The sequence below is a fragment of the Rhinatrema bivittatum genome, chromosome 16 (assembly GCF_901001135.1).
Source record: "Rhinatrema bivittatum chromosome 16, aRhiBiv1.1, whole genome shotgun sequence".
Taxonomy (NCBI): domain Eukaryota; kingdom Metazoa; phylum Chordata; class Amphibia; order Gymnophiona; family Rhinatrematidae; genus Rhinatrema; species Rhinatrema bivittatum.
In genome coordinates this window covers 74,655,532-74,675,329 of record NC_042630.1, presented here as the reverse complement: position 1 = coordinate 74,675,329, position 19,798 = coordinate 74,655,532, and the positions used below count along the sequence as shown (strand labels likewise).

General features: G+C 45.7%; 1 protein-coding gene across 1 annotated transcript in view; it reads right to left on the bottom strand.

Annotated features, from left to right (window-relative positions):
* LOC115078196 (misshapen-like kinase 1) overlaps positions 1-19,798 on the bottom strand; it is a 1,532,819-nt gene that overhangs the window by 80,292 nt on the left and 1,432,729 nt on the right. The window contains 2 exon segments of the mRNA XM_029580940.1: positions 4,707-4,807; positions 5,369-5,503. Coding sequence (XP_029436800.1) covers positions 4,707-4,807; positions 5,369-5,503 — 236 coding nt within the window.

Genomic DNA, 19,798 nt, shown 5'->3' with positions numbered 1-19,798 from the left:
TGCTAAGAAGGCATATCTGGGTTCTAAGTAAGGCCCACTCTCTCCCAGCACCTCCTGAGGGTCCTGAGTCAACTGCAAGCTGGCCTGCGCAATCATGAAGCAGCAAACAGAAATTTGTTCATTCATGGCCACTGCCTCAAAGACTTGTTTCAGGATAACCTCAATCTTTTGATCCTGAGTATCCTTCAGGGTCGCTCTGCCTTCTTCTGGAATGTTGGTTCCCTTAATCACGGTACATACCAGGGCATCCACATTTGGAAACAAACTGTTCTCTCACCTTAGGGCCACAACAGGATAAATTCTGGCCAAGGACCGACCACCTTTAAACTTTACCTCTAGAGCACTCTACTCTAAATCAATCAGCTCTTGAACTGCTTTGGGGAGAGGGGGAAAAAAGCCCCAGGATGCCTTCTGCAAGTTGACCATAATAGGGTTTTTTTCTGTGTCCTAGCCATGTCTGGAGCTGCTTCCTCACACCCAGTGCCTTTAGCATCTGAGCTATCAGCCTGGATAGCTCATCCCTATGAAAAAACTGCAGCATGGTTTTATGTGGCTCCATGTTTAGAGGAATTTCTTCCTCCTCCAAGGCAACCTTCCTGACATCCACAGTAGAGGACCCCGATTCCTCCGAAATACCCCCGTCTTCTTCCTCTGTCCCTTCTGCTGTTTGGCTTTCTTGGGGGGAGGGAGGGAGGGAATGATTGGTTGCTTTCTGCTACTTGGGGAAGGTGACTTTGTATGAGGCTTTCCTGATTGTGGCACCTCCTGCCCTTTACAAAAGGACTGTAGTGCTTTGAAATATTTCCAACCACGAAAAGGCTAAAAGATCTATATGCAGCATCAGTGGGGCAGGCAAGGCAACCTCCAACCCCTTGGTCACAAGAGAAATAGGCCTTAAAGGAGGAGGGGTGAGCTCCTCTCCCATCAGAGGGGCTCCAATTCCACCTTCCCCTCCACAAGTGACCATGATCCTCCTACAGGGGCAAAACCCCTCGGAGGTACTTCTCCCTGTCCTGCCATACACTTTTGGCACAAACTGAGGGAGAGTTTTGGTTGCACTGTCCTCATATGGAAAGCATATAAAGCGGGAATTATTTCCTGGGCTGACCGCTTGGCGGCATTTTGGCAGCTGTCTGCTTCCCGCCATGCGGTAACTCACTCTGCTGATGCTGCTATCCTTCGACAAAAATGCCACTGTTCACTCTGCTGCTGTCTCCTAAGACTGCTTCTGTGTGCCAGCTGCATGGGAACAAGGCCAGATCTCTGCTTGATTATTTATTTTTAAATACAACTTTCTCAACTGACTGCAGCAGCAACAGAGCTCCCCCCACCTGTCCAATGACAATAAAGCCCAACCGGAGGAGGAGGAAATAGGATAGATAGCCGAAGAGGAGCTAGGGAACACATAAGGGAACTGAGCCCAAGGCTTGCTTGCTACACCCGGAAGCAAGTCTCTGCCAGCAGAGAGAGCTACAGGCCTTTTCCTCACCACTTCTTCAAACTGGATACTTCCATAAAATGCTCAACTGAAGGAGAGAGCCCTGCTATTCTCAGGAGCATCAAACAACCTGCCTTAGTTCTGGCAGGCTTACATCCACAGGTAAGTATGCATGTACACCATCTGCTGGAGACCAAGAAAACTGGCAGGTTGATGTATGTGCAGGGCAATATGAGGTGGCATCTGCAAGTCAGTGATCATCTCCATCTGTTGGTTGGTGTGCATAACCCATTTGTGTGGACAAGCCTGCCTGTTTAAAGAGGAAGCTCTTTTTGAAAATTTAGCTCCACCAAGGACCATAATGCTGAAGCAAAATAATCATACATGTTAGTATGCCAAAAAATTGCAGATAACAAAAAGGATAGTGTGGTGAGCGAAGAGGGAGTATAGCTCAAGTCTATGAACCTCGGGGATAAACATCAATGTAGATCCAGACAAAATTGTATAAGATGGATATTCTAAAAGCAAAGGCAATATTATGCTCAAAAAACTGCATTATCCTCTTTTAGTAGCAATTCCATTAATTTGTTCATCACAGAGGTCAAACTAACCAGCCTGTAATTTTGAATCCTTCTCCTGCTTTTGTGAATAGGAATCACATCCACCCATAAGACCTGTGGAACAACTAGAGACTATAAAGAAGCATTGAAAAGGTCAGCCAGCAGAGCTGCCAAGACATATCTAAGTTTCCGTAATACTCTTCAGACCTGGGGGAATTCTGCACAAATTCTGCACTCTGCAGAATCCGCCTCCCCCCCCCCGCGCAGAATTGCCATTTTCTGTGCAGAATGAGGCAGCCCCGACTTGCTGCGAGGGGAGCTCATCCCCCTCATGGCGAAGATGAAGGCCCCAGCGTGCCACGAGCAGAGCCTGTCCCGCTCTTGGTGAAGATGAAGGCCTCAGTGTGCCGCAAGTGGAGCACATCCCGCTCACAGCAAAGATGAAGGCCCCAGTGAAGATGGAGCAGGCCCCGGTGAGAGTGTGTGTAGAGGTGCATGAGTGGATGCGTGTGTGTGTGTAAAACTGACAGCCTGGGGGGGGATGGTGGGGGAGAGAGTATATGTGAGGGTGCGTGAGCGTAGATGCCAGCGAAAGGGAGCCTATGTTTTATTTATTTTTTATTTTAAAAGCTTTTCTATACCGTCGCTCAGTGGTGTACCATCACAACGGTTTACATATAGGCACGAAATAGGTTTGGTCGGTTTCTAAGTTATCCGTAGGGTGCCAATATTATATGGTTACATAGATCAATAATATAATCTAAATGATAAGTGGATTGGGGTTACTATTCGTCTGATTAATGAGATAATCATATGTGAATACTGTTTTAATTTAATATTTAATAATGATTAAAATAATAAAATCAGTTCAATTTTTTACAGGTGACATTTGGCTGAATATTTTGATGTTATTCAGCGTCCTCACTGTGAGGGGACTGTGAAGGAGTGTGTATGTGTGTGAGAGATTGAGAGCTGGTGTATGTGAAAAAGGTGCTTGTTTGTTTGTGAGAGAGAGAGAGAGACAAGTAGCCTATATGTGTGAGAAAGAAAGGAAGCCGGTGTGGATGTGCGAGAAAGAGGGACCCTGTTTGAGGGGATGGGTATGTGCAAGAGACAGAGGGAGCCTGTATGAAGGTGTGTGTGTGAGAGAGAGTGAGAGAGCAAGTATGAAGGGGTGTGTATGTGCACTAGAGAGAGGGAGCGTGTATGTGAGAGAAAGAAAGAGCAGGGACAGAGGGAGCCTGTGTGAGGGGCAGTACTGAGAGAGTGGTCAAACTCTGGGAGTGGAGATAGAGTGGAGGGGGTTGAGTCTAGAGGAGGAGGGGAGAGATACTGGCAGGTGGAGGAGTTGGGGCCTGAGAGCGCACAGTGGCCAGGGGATTAGGGAGAAAGAGTGGAAGAACATAAGAAACATAAGAAAATGCCATACTGGGTCAGACCAAGGGTCCATCAAGCCCAGCATCCCACCTCCAACAGTGGCCAATCCAGGCCACAAGAACCTGGCAAGTACCCAAAACCCAAGTCTATTCCATGTTACCATTGCTAATGGCAGTGGCTATTCTCTAATTGAACTTAATAGCAGGTAATGGACTTCTCCTCCAAGAACTTATCCAATCCTTTCACTTATAGTGAACTTCTAGGGAAATTCTGCTCAAAATATTTAAGATTACGCATTTTTAAGTAATATATTTTTTCTGCATTATATTGTAAATTAATTACTTAAAGACTGTCATGTATATTGTGTTATTTTGACCACTATATAGTGCACAGAATTTTAAATTTTTATGTGCAGAATTCCCCCAGGAGTAACTCTTGGATGTAGCCCATCTGGCTCCATCTACTTTAAGTTTGACTCCTCATGAACACACTTTTTTGAAAATTGATTGAGGTTTACTTCATTTCCATTCCTATTTGTGTTTGTTTTCTGTGAACATAAGACTTGCCATACTGAGTCAGATCAAAGGTCCATCAAGCCCAGTATCCTGTTTCTAAAAGTGGCCAATCCAGGTCACAGTTACCTGGCAGGATCCCAAGGGGTAGATAGATTCCAAGCTGCTTATCCCAGGGATAAGTAATGGATTTCTGCAACTCTACCTTAATAATGGTTTATGGACTTTTCCTCCAAGAACTTGCCCAAACCTTTTTTAAAAGCAGCTACATAATAGCTTTCACCACATCCTCTGGCAACAAATTCCAGATCTTAATTGGGTGTGAATAAAAAACGATTTTCTTTTACTAGTTTTAAATGCATCCCCTAATAACTTCATTTTGTGTCTCCTAGTCTTTGTACTTTTTGAAAGAGTAAACAACTGATTGTTTATTCATTCCATGCTACTCATTTTATAAACTTTTATCATATCTCCCTTCAGCCATCTTTTCTCCAAACTGAAGAGACCTAATCTCTTTAGCCTTTCTTCATAGGGAATCATTTCATCCCCTTTATCATTTTGGCTGCCCTTCTCTGGAAATGCTTTGAAAACTTTGTATTTAACCCAAAATAAGGGAGCTTTGGGGGAAAATGCTCTCCTTGTAATTGATTTTAGGGCCTTGTAATGCATTACTGCTATTGTATTGGATTATTGTATTCATTGTGTGTTGGCTGAAATGTTCATGTTTTCATGAGTGGTTTCTTAAGGCTGAGTAAAAAAAGAAAATAGCTAAAGAAAAGAATGGCCTCAAAGTTGCAGAGTTGGTGAGTCAGAGAGTACCTTGAAAGCCATAAACTTGTGGTATGGTTTGGGTGCCCAGGCATATACCTCCACCGAGTTCTTCAGAGCTATCACCAGGAACTTGATGCGCTCATACTTGACTGAAATCCAAGAAATGAGAGATGAGAGGTCTCCTTAGCTGCCCAGCAAACTGTTCACACAGAACCCATCCCAGAAACTTCCTGAACCACTTATTATAAACTCCCATTTAGTGCAAAACAGTGTTTCTTAAAGTGACTTAAATTTTGAATGGAGACAACCTGACTCCTTCCATATTTTCCCCCACTCCATTCTCTCCCTCTGTTACTAATTCTGCAGTACATCCCCACATCTCTCACTGTGGCATAGTTCCCCGTTTCTTCTTCTCTTTTACTGACACTTCAGTGCATATATTCTTTTATGTCTCTCATCATGGCACAGTCCTCTTCTTCACTCCCCCCTCTTCTAACTCTGCAGTGCATACATCCCTCCCTCTCTCTCATTATGGCATAGCCCTTTCCACTTCCTGCTTCCTCTCTTTCACTGACCCTGCAGTGCACATATTGTTTCATGTCTTGTATTATGGCATAGTCCCCCGCCTTGTCCCCCTTCTCATTTTCTACCTTTGCAGTGTACACATTGCTAAATGTCTGTCACATGATCCAGCCCTGTCTCTCTCTTACCAACTTTGTAGTGCACGCATCCCTCCATGTCTCCCACTGTGGTCCAGCCTTGCTTCTTCTCCACTTCAGGATCATTATGAAGGATCTTGTTCCTTAGCCAGGATAGATAATAAACTCGAAGCTTGTTCCTTTTGCCTGCAATCAGGAACCAATCCCAACCCCCCCCCCCAAAAAAAAATAAATTAAATTTAAGTGATCACATAATCCTACATTGCTTCATTCTTTATCATTATATATCTAATAATGATGGGAAACAGCATGGTACAATACAACTATTTAATATTTACTGCATGCTTTTCCGTGAAACACACTCAAAGCGATTTACAGCATCTACGCTTACAATTCATATAATCATAATCCCTCACATGGGTTAATTAAATCATATTGCCCAATAAGTCAAACATCAGCTAATTATTGGCAGTCAGCTGCTGAATTACAAGTCATGTTGCTATATAATAAAATCAATTATAATTATTTAATAATGTCAACATTGGCAGTCCTTAATCATTCATCATAGTGTAACATACCTCTAGGAACTAGGGCAGAGAAATGTTGAATCATCATTGTGACATGAAAAGACTGACAATAGAGTGCTGTCTCTTTAAGAGCTGGGGGGGGAAAGGAGATTCAAAATTGGATTGTCTGAGCATGTGCAAACAGATCACTGCTCAGCTTGAACAGAGTTCCTGCCCTGCTCTGAATTAATAAATATTATCTGTACTGATTAAGGTGAGCAGCCCTCTATAATTGTATTCATGTGTAATGTATTTATGTTAGTTAACATTGTTTTGAGATGTATTGAAGTTGTTTTTACTTTACCTAAAGAGATTTATAAAAATTGGATTGTCTGAGCATGTGCAAACAGATCACTGCTCAGCTTGAACAGAGTTCCTGCCCTGCTCTGAATTAATAAATATTATCTGTACTGATTAAGGTTCTCTTTTCTGGAACCCTGCTGTGGACGACTTGGGAGTAGTTGAACTGTGCCCTGTCAGGATTTGAAGCTCTTCTTTCGGATAGAGGCTGCTGTATTGTGGATTTGGCAGTTGAAGCAGCAGTACTGACGCCCTCTTCAGCTCTAAATTCAAATGGACACACAGTAGGATACAATCTGGGACTTTGCTTGTTCAGAGACTGCTTAAGGTCGGGTGCTATATCACATGCTGATTCTGGTTGAAATACTTAACATGAGTTTATGACAAAGTTGAGTTTTCTCTTGTACTATATACATGTGTTTATATGACAAATGCAGATGCTTAGGAAGTGAACAGATTTATTTCAGTCATTCATTCCAGTAAAGATAAAACTGTTACTCACTAAAGAGCGTGTGGATTCATTTCTGATACTGGGTTGGGAATCAAAGTGCAGGTTTCAGACACAAGAAGTCATAAAGAAAATTGAACTTCAAGGGTTACAACAAATTCTGGCGCATCAACGTGGGGCAGTGTTTTTTTTTTTTCTCTTCTCTCTGTCTGACCTGCTACTGAGCGACCCAGCATCAATAGTGAAGTGAGCACAGTATTCTCTTTGTTTCTTTCTCATACAAAATGGAGTATTGCAAGTACTATGATTGTATTCCTGATAGATCTGTTATTCTGAGTTCTGTAAATCCTGAAATATCTTTAGCAAGTGTAGAAGATGCATTAAGCCCAGCAGGTGTAGTTACAAAATTGAAACGTTTAAGAGCTGAGTCATCTGATCAAGTTTTGTGTGAGTTTGAAGAACCGCTTTCTATAATTATTTTAGAAAGAATGAGCTTAAAAGGGGAACTGGACAGTCAGTGGATAATTTTACCTGTCTTAGATGAGACAGTATCAGAACAGGATGTTGAGTCAATGTCCCCTGAAGCATGCACTGACCCACTAGTGAGTGACATACTTTTAGATATGACAGATCGACTTCAAGAAGAATTAGCATATATAGCTGACAATCATAAAATCAATATTCAAGATCTGAGAAAAAGAACATCTGCTCTCATGATTGAGAGTTTGGGGTCACAAGAAAAAGAAACACGAGATATAGATCAATCACCCCAGAGTATATTGCAGACTCCAGTTAAAAGCCGAAAAAGAGTCCCCAAGTGCTTGGATGCTATGCTAACCCAACATCCTGTGGCAGTCAATTCTTCTCAATATTCCATTCCACCAATTTCTATTCCTGCGGATGTTTCAAAGGTTATAGTGGAGCATGTGATCAAAACTCCTAAGGAAAAGGGCGCAGAGTTGAATCATACGTACTACAAAATTAAAGTTTTCTCTGGAAATGTCCCTAAACCTAGTAATGAAGGAGACTATGAAACTTGGCATATTCAAATTAAGCAATTACTGCAGGATCCAGATCTCACCGCAGGTGCAAAAAAAAGGAAATTAATTGAAAGTCTCCTTCCTCCAGCTTTAAATATTGTCTCTTACATAGATAAAAGCGCCACAGCAGAGCAGTGTTTAGAGGAACTGGAGAAGGCATATGGCAGTGTAACTAATGGAGAGGAATTATTTTTTCAATTTATTGAAACTTTCCAGAATGGCAAAAAAAAATCTTCAGACTATTTGAGAAGGCTTCAGGTCCTGTTACAGAAAGTCGTGGAGCGGGGAATTTTCTTTGGGCTCGCCCCAGACAGGAAGTTACTACAACAGTTTGTACGTGGGTGCTGGGAGGAGACCCTGATTACCCGACTGCAATTGAGGGACTTATTAGAGAGCCAGTCGAAGAAACTGCCACAGTACTCGGAGCTGCTATTTAAAATCAGAACGATTGAGGAAGAAAGAAACATGAAAGAATCTAGGAGGTTACGTCAATTGGGAGTTACCCAGATTAAACCTGTAAGCAGGACTTACCTAGCAAATGACATAAGCATTGCTCAACATATGACACCAGAGGCAAGTGAGTTTAAGGTGGGATCTGAGTTGGGAACATTTTCAGGAGAAGATAATGTTTTGCTCGCCCCATTGATCACTCATTGTAGAGCTGCCAATTCAGAAATAGTGTATTATTTAGAATAAACCATCCCTGTCTCCTAAACTGATGCATCTAATCTTATGCCACACACTTCAATATCAACTTATATCTTTGAATGAATGTAAAGCAAAATTGCTTACCTTGTAATAGGTGTTATCCCAGGACAGCAGGATGTAGTCCTCACATATGGGTGACATCACTGATGGAGCCCTAACGTGGGAAAAACTTCTGTCAAAGTTTCTAGAAACTTTTGACTGGCAGCCTGAGGCTACTGAGCATGCCCAGCGTGCCATGATATTCTTTGCCACAGGGGTCTCACTCCAGTCTCGTATGTAGCAATAAGTAGGGATGTGGATCGTTTTTTGACGATATATTTTAAATCGTTAAAAATCGTTAGAGCCACGATACAATAAGAATTCCCCCGATTTATCGTCAAAAAATCGTAAATCGGGGGAAGGGGGAGGGGAAGGGGGAGGGCGGGAAAACCGGCACACTAAAACACCCTAAAAACCTCCCCGACCCTTTCAAATAAATCCCCCACCCTCCCGAACCCCCCCAAAATGCCTTAAATTACCTGGGGGTCCAGCGGGGGTCTGGAACGACCTCCTGCAATCGAATCGTGTTGTCTTCAGCCGGCGCCATTTTGCGCCGCCATTTTGCAAAATGGCGGCGCAAAATGGCGCCGGCCATAGACGAACACGATTCGACTGCAAGAGGTCGTTCCGGACCCCCGCTGGACTTTTGGCAAGTCTTGTGGGGGTCAGGAGGCCCCCCCAAGCTGGCCAAAAGTCCCTGGGGGTCCAGCGGGGGTCCGGGAGCGATCTCCTGCCGCGAATCGTTTTTCCGTACGGAAAATGGCGCCGGCAGGAGATCGACTGCAGGAGGTCGCTCCGGACCTCCGCTGGACTTTTGGCAAGTCTTGTGGGGGTCAGGAGGCCCCCACCAAGCTGGCCAAAAGTCCCTGGGGGTCCGGGAGCGATCTGCTGCCGCGAATTGATTTTGCGATTCGCGGCAGGAGATCGCTCCCGGACCCCTGCTGGACCCCCAGGCACTTTTGGCCAGCTTGGGGGGCCTCCTGACCCCCACAAGACTTGCCAAAAGTCCAGCGGGGGTCCAGAACGACCTCCTGCAGTCGAATCGTGTTGGTCTATGGCCGGCACCATTTTGCGCCGCCATTTTGCAAAATGGCGCCGGCTGAAGACAACACGATTCGATTTCAGGAGGCCGTTCCGGACCCCCGCTGGACCCCCAGGTAATTTAAGGCATTTTGGAGGGGTTCGGGAGGGTGAGGGATTTAATTTAAAGGGTCGGGGGTGGGTTTTACGGTGTTTTAGTGTGCCGGCTCACGATTTTAATGATTTTCACGATACTTTAAACACCCAAACGGCAACAATACGATTCCCTCCCCCTCCCAGCCGAAATCGATCGTTAAGACGATCGAGGACACGATTCACATCTCTAGCAATAAGCTTCAGCAAAAATAAAAGGATAAAAGTATTGAGACCCAACTCCGCAGGGTGGCGGGTGGGTTTCGTGAGGACTACATCCTGCTGTCCTGGGATAACACCTATTACAAGGTAAGCAATTTTGCTTTATCCCAGGACAAGCAGGATGCTAGTCCTCACATACGGGTGATTAGCAAGCTAGAGGCTGAGACATTTTGTAGTGATGCAACGGTGAGGTATTGTTGTTGGAAATGAATCAGCCGGAGATCACAGCAGGTTGGATGTAGGAGTTGGGTTTAAACTGCAAACAAGTTCTTTAAGACTGATTGCCCATAAGCTGAATCTTGTCTTCCTTCTTTGTCCAGGCAGTAGTGAGCTGCAAAGGTGTGAAGAGAACTCCATGTCAAGGATGTACATATGTCAAGGATTGGCACTGAACAATAGTGTGCTACTGAGGTTGACAATGCTCTTACTGAGTGTGCCTTTACTCGCCCTTGGAGAGGAAAGCCTGCTTTTTCGTAGCAAAACTGTATGCAATCTGCTAACCAATTGGATAGAGTATGTTTACTCACTGCTTTACCCGGTTTGTTTGGATCATAGGAAACAAAAAGCTGATTGGATTTCCTGTGGACTGTAGTGCGGTTTAAATAGAAAGATAATGCATGTTTACAGTCCAAGGTATGTAAGGCCCTTTCTCCTTGGTGAGAATGAGGCCTTGGAAAGAATGTGGGTAAAACTATGGATTGGTTCAAGTGGAATTCCGTAACAATCTTTGGAAGGAATTTTGGATGTGTACGGAGAACCACTCTGTCATGTAGGAATTTTGTATAAGGTTCGTATGTGACAAGTGCTTGTAACTCACTAACCCTCCTAGCTGATGTAATGGCTATGAGGAAGATAGTCTTCCATGTGAGAAATTTAAGATCACAGGAATCTATGGGTTTGAAAGGAGAATGCATGAGTCTTGTTAAAACCAGATTCAGGTCCCATTCTGTGACAGGCGGCCGAATTGGTGGTTTAAGTTGAGTTAAACCTCTCATAAACCTACTGACAAGAGGTTGTGAGGATATAGGTGCATCTCCCATCTTGTTATGGTAAGCTGAGATTGCACTTAAATGTACTCTTACCGATGAAGTCTGGAGACCAGATTCTGAAAGATGGTATAAGTAGTCTAGTGGGGCAGGTGAAAGGATCAATACTCTTTTGCCTGCACCACAGAGTGAATCTCTTCCATTTGGAAGAATAGTTCTTTCGTGTGGAAGGTTTACGTGAAGCTATAAGCACTTGAGATACATTGGTTGAAAGACTGAATGGTTGTAATATCATGCTTTCAACATCCATGCAGGCAGAGAAGATTGGGATAGCGCTATCGACCCTGATTTTGGGTGATGAGAGTGGGAGCTACTCCTAGGCGAATGGGATCCCTGACTGAGAGGTCTAGAAGTGTGGAAACCATACTTGTCGAGGCCAATACGGGGCTATGAGTATCATGAACCCCTTGTCTTGTTGTAGTTTCACTAGAGTTTTTGCTATAAGCGGTATCGGGGGATACGCATATAGGAGGCCTGAGTTCCAAGGGCGAGCAAAGGCGTCCTTGGTTGGTTGGTGTTTTGTTGGTGTAGAGAACAGAAATTGTCCACTTTGTGATTCAGATGTGATGCAAAAAGGTCTATCGTTGGTTGACCCCCAACGCTGAAATATCCTGGTCGCTACTGAGGGATCCAGGGACCATTCGTGTGGTTGGAACTGACGACTGAGTCGATCTGCCACTACATTGTGAATGCCTGCCAGATAAGTGGCCCGGAGGAACATTGAGTGGTTCAGGGCCCAGCCCCAAATCTGTGCAGCCTCTTGACAAAGGAGATACGAGCCCGTACCTCCTTGTTTGTTGATGTACCACATGGCAACTGTGTTGTCCGTTTGGATTAGAACAGTCTTGTGTGACAGGTAGTCCTTGAAAGCATGCAGGGCATAACGTATAGCTCGAAGTTCTAGGAAATTGATTTGATATGTTGCTTCGAGTTTCGTCCATGTCCCTTGAGTTTGGAGATTGTCCATGTGAGCTCCCCAACCATAGGAGTGACATGAACTGTGGAAGCCATGTGGCCTAGTAACGTTAGAAAGTGGTGAGCTGTTACTTGTTTCCTTGAGTGTAGCGAATTTGCCAAGAGGGACAGCGTTTCTGCTCGATCGCCGGGTAGAAAGGCTTTTGCGAGGATAGTGTTTAACTCTGCTCCTATGAACTGGAGAAGATGAGAAGGAGTCAGATGGGACTTTCGATAGTTGACGAGAAATCCCATGTTGTGAAGTACAGCAATTGTATGATTTAGAGAAGTTAGAGCTCCTTCTTGAGATTGACTTCTTATGAGCCAATTGTCTAGATATGGAAAAACATGAATACCTTGTTTGTGCAAATGCGCTGCTATTACTGCCAGACATTTGGTGAATACTCTGGGAGCAGAGGCAAGGCCGAATGGCAGAACTCTGTATTGGAAATGTTGATGGCCCACCATGAAGCGCAGATACTTGCGATGAGGGGGGAATATTGGAATGTGAGCATAAGCATCTTGAAGATCCAGAGAACAAAGCCAATCTCCTTTTTGAAGGAGTGGGAGCATTATGCCTAAGGAGACCATCCTGAACTTTTCTTTTTTTAGAAATTTGTTGAGATTTCTGAGGTCCAGTATAGGACGAAGGCCTCCAGTTTTCTTTGGAATGAGGAAATAACGGGAGTAGAATCCTCTGCCCTGCCTGGCCCGGGGTACTCTCGACAGCCCTGGCGCTCAGAAGGGTGGATAATTCTATTTGAAGTTGAAGAATGTGATCTTCGCTGAGACGAGAAGGTTTCAGTGGAAAATCTGGAGGGATTGAAATGAAATTGAGGTGGTATCCTCTGTGGATGATGGATAGGACCCATTGGTCCGATGTTATTGATGTCCAATTGATGTAAAATTTGGACAGTCTGCCCCCTACTGGTAGTGGGGTAGGGTTGACATACGGGCCTTGTTCTCCGGATGTAATCTCAAAAACCAGTGGCAGGTCCAGTTTGTGGAGCTGGTGGTGCTCTTGCTGCCCTCTGTTGTCATTGCTGAGGCCTTTGCTGAGATCTAGGAGGCCTCGGCCTAGATGCGGGGGGATAGTACTTACGCTGCCTGTAAAAAGGCCTTCTGGTATCCCTACGTGATGGTCTTCTGGCAGTGTGTGTAGAAGGGTCATGCGGCAGTGAGGATAATTGCCGCAGGGTTTCAGTATGTTCCCGTAACTGGGAAACAGCATCCTGCACTTTAGAACCGAACAAATTATCGCCCAGGCAGGCAAGATCAACCAGCTTGTCCTGTACTTCTGGTCTTAAATCGGATGCCTTAAGCCAGGCCCAGCATCTTGCAGCGATGCCCGATGCAGCCACTCATGAGGCTGTGTCATAGCTGTCATAGGCGGCTCTTACCTCATGCTTCCCCGCATTGAAGCCTTTATTTATAACAACTTGTGCAGCTTCTTGATACTGTGAGGGCAAGGATGGCACAAACTCCTCCATTTGCTTCCACAGGTTCCTGTGGTATTGTGTCATATATAAAAGGTATGCTGATATTTTTGAATTCAGCATTGCTCCTTGGTACACTTTTCGGCCCAATTGGTAAAGGAACCTATTATCTTTCCCTGGAATTGAGGAATGGGCCCTTGTCCTTCTAGATTTCTTTTGAGCTGATTCCACTTCCACAGAGTGGTGAGGAAGCTGTGTTTTTTGGTATGCAGAGGAAGATTGTACCAGATAAGTTGACTCTATGCGTTTGTTTACTGCAGCAACTGAACAGGGGTGCTCCCAAAGGCGTTGCTGCAGTTGCAAGAGAATGTCATGAACAGGGATAGCCAGAATGTGCTTAGGGGGATCAACAAATTGAAGTACTTCTAGTGTTTGTTGTCTGATATCCTGTTCAGTGTGTAACTGGAAAGGGATGGAATCTGCCATTTCCTGAACAAACAATGGGAATGTAAAATCTTCCGGAGGTGACTGCTTTGTAGCAGGAGGCGGAGATGGATCTGACAAAGTCCTCTGATGAGGGGTCAGAATCAGTGTCAGACCAGGTATCATATTGGGTTGTCTGATGAGGTGGTGGTTGCTTTCTGAGCAGGATATACCCCAGAAGGTCCTGGTAAAGGTTCATCCGATGAGAATTGTTCAACTTGCTCTTCTTCTGGACAAGTTGGTAAGGAAGATAGCAAGTCAGTATATCGTTTGGTGAGAATGTCATGTAATGATCTCTCTTCTGAAATTGGCATTTTTGGCCTCAATGATTTCTTTTTAGTGGATGACTTAGGCTGGATTACCTTCTTGGTAAGGTGTGGTATGGTAGGAGCCATAGTGTAGATAGGTATTGAATGTGACATCGATGAAATAGACGATGTTGAGGAAAGGATAAATGAAAATTCCAAAATTGGTATAGAAGGTGAGGCTATCGATGTCCTGGAAGGGCCTGGCATCGATGGAGTGTCTATTATCGAGGTAGGCCTCGAAAATGTTGATGACACCAGCGATGTAGTCATTGAAGAGGTCTTGGGTATCAAGGTTGTTTGCATCATCGGTGCTATCGATGATATAGGTTCGATAGGCAGCATCGGGGCAACCCCCGGCATCAGCAATGGTGCTGGCATCGGCGTAACTACCGGCATCGACGATGACGTCGGCATCGGCAGGATCGCCGGCATCGATGTGTCCACCGGCATCGGCGATGGCGCCGGAAGCTGTTTCTGTAAAGCCTCTAGTACTATCTTGTGAATGAGGTCTGTGAAGTCCGGCATAGCTGTCATCGGTGACGGTGTCGAAGTCGAGGGTATCGAAGATACCGAGGTGTGGGGAATCTTCGACGACTTTATGCCGCTTCGCTATCGGTTCTGTCGATGACGGAATCGACGGGGACGCCGAAGATAGACGATGTCGATGCTTATGTTTTAGCTTCGGTTCTGACACTGACCTGATCGATGCCGAAGATGGGGTCGGTGAAGATGCGTCCCCAGAATCCTCGAGGTGTCGTTTTTTAAGCAAGAGTTTTTTGGTTACTCCTGCGGGTGAAGACTTAGTTGAAGTAGATGGCGATGGTAACAACTGAAGTTTGAAAAGTTGAGCCATCTTCTCCTGCTGGAGTTTTCGACCCTTTGGGGTCATTTCCTGGCATTGAGAGCATGAAGATATTTCATGCTTTTCTCTGAGGCAGATCACACATTGGAGATGTGGATCTGTCATGGACATCGTCTGGTTACAAGAATATTTCTTGAAACCAGAGGCCATGTTGATATCGACGGCCGTCAATGAGAATTCGTGAGAAAAAATTTCCAATGAAAAAATGAGAATTCAATATTAATTTTGTCACCGTCCGGTGTCAAATGTGAAGCGAGACCCGATGTGGGAAAAAAATGTAGAGTTTTAATTGACTTTTTCAGTCAAACTTGCGAGAAGTCTCACAGGGCTACGATAACCGCGATGCTAATGGCAGCGTGGAAAAACGAAGACTGGAGTGAGACCCCTGTGGCAAAGAATATCATGGCATGCTGGGCATGCTCAGTAGCCTCAGGCTGCCAGTCAAAAGTTTATGGAAACTTTGACAGAAGTTTTTCCTGCGTTAGGGCTCAGTCAGTGACGTCACCCATATGTGAGGACTAGCATCCTGCTTGTCCTGGGATAATTAGGCCTTCTGGATTTAAGTTTCAGTACTATACTGATAAAACCCTAGTAAACTCTATATAGAGTTGACTAAGGTGTCACAGTTTCATTGTTTTACAGCCTCATCATGCCTTGAGTCTGCCAGCTACGACAATTACTCAGCAGCAGAGGCCTCCAGTAAGCTCTGTTCAGAGATATCCAAGCCATCTCCTCACTGGACTTCTGAGGTGCAGCCTCCTCTCCACCAGGGGACCTTAACAAGCTTAACTTACAGCCTTGCCAAGCTCCTCCTCACTGCTTATACATCCTTATACCATACCCAAGCTCCAGCCCTATGTAACCCAGCCTTGTTCATTCACCTTTGCCTCTTCATGGAGTCACTCTTGACTGTCTGAACTGGCTGCTGTTCCTTGGTTTATGCCTTGTGGTCTCTGGGCTTTCCTGCTTCTTACTATTTGGCCTGCTCAGGCCTTGCCTTGTCTTGTGGCCTTCAGACCTTCTTGCCTTGTGGCCTATCTAGGCCTCACCTTGTTTTCTGGCTTTCAGGCCTGCTCCATACCTATATCCTGCCTTGTGGCTTTTCCAGGCCTCTATTTCCTAAGGGCTTTCGGACCTATTGCCTAGTGGCCTATGGACTTCCAGCCTTGGAGCTTCTGTGTTCCTTGTTCTGTGTGGTCTTGCCTTTTCCTTGTTCAGTCCTGTCCTAGTTTGTCCTGTCTGATCTTGTCGTGCCCTGCACAGTCCTGTCTGTTCCAGTATCCTATCCACTGCTTCTTTCCTGTTCCAGTTCCTGCTTAATGTCCTGCCCAGTATATTCCTTTGTTTGTATCTCTCCCTGGGTAAGCTCACTACCTTACCTTGTCTCTATCGCAGCCCCAATCCTTGTTTCATATCCAGTTCCAGTATCCAGGCCAACCTTGCTATAGCCTTGCCTTCCAGTCCTGCCTTGTCTGCTCCTGTACCAAGGCTTGCCTTCCAGTCCAGCTTCACCTTCCAGTCCTGTCTTGTCCAGCTCCGGTACCAAGTTTTTCCGTGTTTCAGCGAAACCAAAACTCACCATGATGTACTGCCACTGCAGAGACCTACTGGTCCCCAGAACCCAAGGCCTCAACCTGTGGAGGAGGGGGCTGGCTAGGCAGAAGACCAACCCAAGTCCTGCCTAGCATCCAGACTTGTGGTCCTGTACTACCTGGAGTCCAGCCTAGCATCTTGTGACAGACTGAAGAGGCCACACTCTGCCCACAGGAGTGTATAAAGGACCCTCAGCCCAGCCTCATGAAAATCTTTTTACCTATGGCTGTGTTCCAGCTACAAGCTCAAATCAGAGATCTAGCACTTTTAGGTGAAGTTCCAGTCAGGCAACCAATTTTATTGTGAATGTGTAATGTGCCACCATATGACCCTACCTTTAGAAACCAGTATGTAGAACCTTTAAACTCTCAAATCCAGAAACCTTTGGGACATGTAGCCAGTGCCAGTTCTGCAGAGGCTTTTTTTTTCTGTGTGGCTCCCAAACCAGTTGCCTCTCGGGGAATAACTAGCCTAGTTTCTCTGTAACAAACCCCAGATATAGACAATAAAAAGGCTACCTCTGACAAAAGAACCAGCGCACCCTTTTAGAAAACACCATCACAAATTGCCACACTGTTGGTAATCCTTTAAAGATGCCTTCCAAACCACAAACCCAAGTATCTACTAACAAGCTACCTGTAAAGAAAAATACCACCCAGACCTCACAAACCCACAGTACACAATAGCTCTTCAAAAACTACTTACCAAGGTAAATCAAGTTTTTTTTATCTGTAGGAGTTAATTCTGTCTCTATTTGCAGCATTCTACTCGGTTTCTGTTCAAGAAGAGTTGGCAGAGACTTGCAAACCAAAGGAAGAAATAAGCTTGCTTCTGGACCACTTTCTTTGCACACTAATGCTTTGCTACAAAGGTAGTTGGTTTGAGTCGGACCTGCAAATGTCCTCACCTGCAAACCCTAGGCAATCAGCAAGCTCAACCTTTTCTCCCAGATTAGCCTGCAGCTTTCTCAGCCCTGTTGCTTCTGAACCTCTATTAGGTAAACAAACCTCAGTGATTAGCTCACTGCTGCAGATCTGACATCTGGGAAGTGCACAGATGTCAGATCTGCATCATTAATCTCACTCCAGGAGAGGAATAGCTCAGCAGCGGATTTACTGTGAAACTCCAATCCAGATGATCTATGCCTGGAAATGCAGCCCAGTTCACACAAGCTGTGTCAGGGAGAATCTGTGAGGGAGTTTGCTTCTCCAGCTGTACCTTTGAGGAATCCCAGCCCTCTAGCCCAGCACTACCATAAGGGAGATGATGTCCATAACTTCCAACGGCCAGAAGGAAGTTCTGTCCATCACTCCCAGTACCCAGAGAGATGTGCTGTCCATGACTCCCAGCATGTAGAGTGAGGTGCTGTCCATGACTACCAGTGTCCAGAGGGAGGCGTTGGACATGAGTCACAGCATCCAGAGTGAGGTGCTGTCCATGACTACCAGTTTTCAGAGGAAGGCGCTTTCCATCACTCCCAGCACACAGAGAGAGGTGCAATCCAAGCTAGCATCCAGAAGAAGGTGCTATCCAAGACTTCCCACAACAGAGGAAGATATTTTCCACGACTCCCAGATGCCAGAGGGAGATGCTGTCCATGACTCTCAGCGTCCAGAGGGAGGTGCTTTCAACAACCAGCACCTACAGGGAGGTGCTCTCCATGACTCCCAGCATCCAGTTGGAGGTGCTTTCCATGAATCACAGCATCCAGAAGGTAGTGCTGTCCACTCCCAGCTCCTAGAGGGAGGTGGTATACAAGACTCCCAGCACTCAGAGGGAGGGTGCAGTCCATGACTACCAGTGTCCAGACGGAGACATTATCCACCACACCTAATGTCTAAAGAGAGGAGCTATATACAGCTATCAGTGTCCAGAAGCAGGCGTTGCTCCAGCCATCAAGTGCCTCTTAGACGAGATTCTGTTCTTGATATCCAGTCATCTGGATGCCTTTGAACTGGAGGCCTGGCCATCCAGATGCCCAACAATCCATATACCTCGTGCCAGCTGTCCGGCACTTCCAGACACCTTGTACCAATGGACCAAGTATCCAGATACCCTGAGCCAGTGGTCTCATCTTTCAGAAGTTGTGACCACCATGGTAAATGAGACTCAAGATAGGGGGCCCTAAAGGGAAGTACTGTCAAATGTTTGCCTGTTTCACAGCATCACCATGCCCTGAGTCTGCTGGCTATGACACCTACTCACCAGCAGAGGCCTCTAGTGAGCTCCATTCAGAGATTTTTAAGCCACCCCCCCTGCCCTTTTGACTCAGCCTGAGGTATAGCCTTTTCTCCATCAGGGGACCTCGGTGATCTTAACTTTCAGCCTTCCCAGGCTCTTCCTCACTGCTTGCACTACACCCAAGCTCTAGCCCTATGTAACCCAGCCCTGCCCATTCACCTTTGCCTCTTCATGGAGTTACTCTTGGCCCTCTGATTTGGCTGCTGTTTCTTTGCTTTATGCTTTGTGGCCTCTGGGCCTTCTTGCTTCTTACTCAGTGGCCTACTCAATCCTTATTTTATGGCCTCCAGACCTTCTTGCTCCTTTTGCCTACTCTAGGGCTTTGCCTTGGGGCCTCCAGGCCTTCTTGCTTCCTGCCTTGTGGCCTTTCTAAGCCTCACCTTACCCTGTTGCCTTCAGGCCTGCTCTATACCTATTATCCTGCCTTGTGGCCTTTCCAGGCCTCTCTCTATTCCTAAGGGACTTTGGGCCTATTGCCTAGTGGCCTCCAGCCTTGTTGTTCTTTAGGCTTGTTCTGTGTTGGTCTTGCCTTCTTCAGTCCTGTCCTCCTCTATCCTGTCCAGTCCTATCCTTGTTGTGGCCCTGCTCAGTCCTGTCTGTTACAGTATCCTGTCCACTGATCCTTTCCTATCCCAGGTCCTGCTTAGTATCTTGTCCAGAATCTTGTCTTGTTTGTATCTCTACCTGGCTGTGCTCATTACCTTACCTTGTCTCTGTGTATCGCTGCCCCAGTCCTTGATCCATGTCCAGCTCCAGTATCCAGGCCAACCCCGCTCCAGTTTTTACCTTCTGGTCCTGCCTTGTCCAGCCTCCTATAATAACTTTGCCTTGTACAACTCCTCTACCAAGCTTTAGTTTAACTAGAACTGACCATGAATTACTGCCACCGCAGAGACCTACTGGCCCCCAGACTCCAAGTGCTCAACCTGCGGGGAATGGGGCTGGCTAGGCAGATGACCTGAGTCAATCCTGCCCAGAATCCAGCCTTGCAGTCATGTAGAACTCCTGGGGTTGTTGTACCCCAAGTCCAGCTAGTACCATGAGACATAAGATTTCTATCTC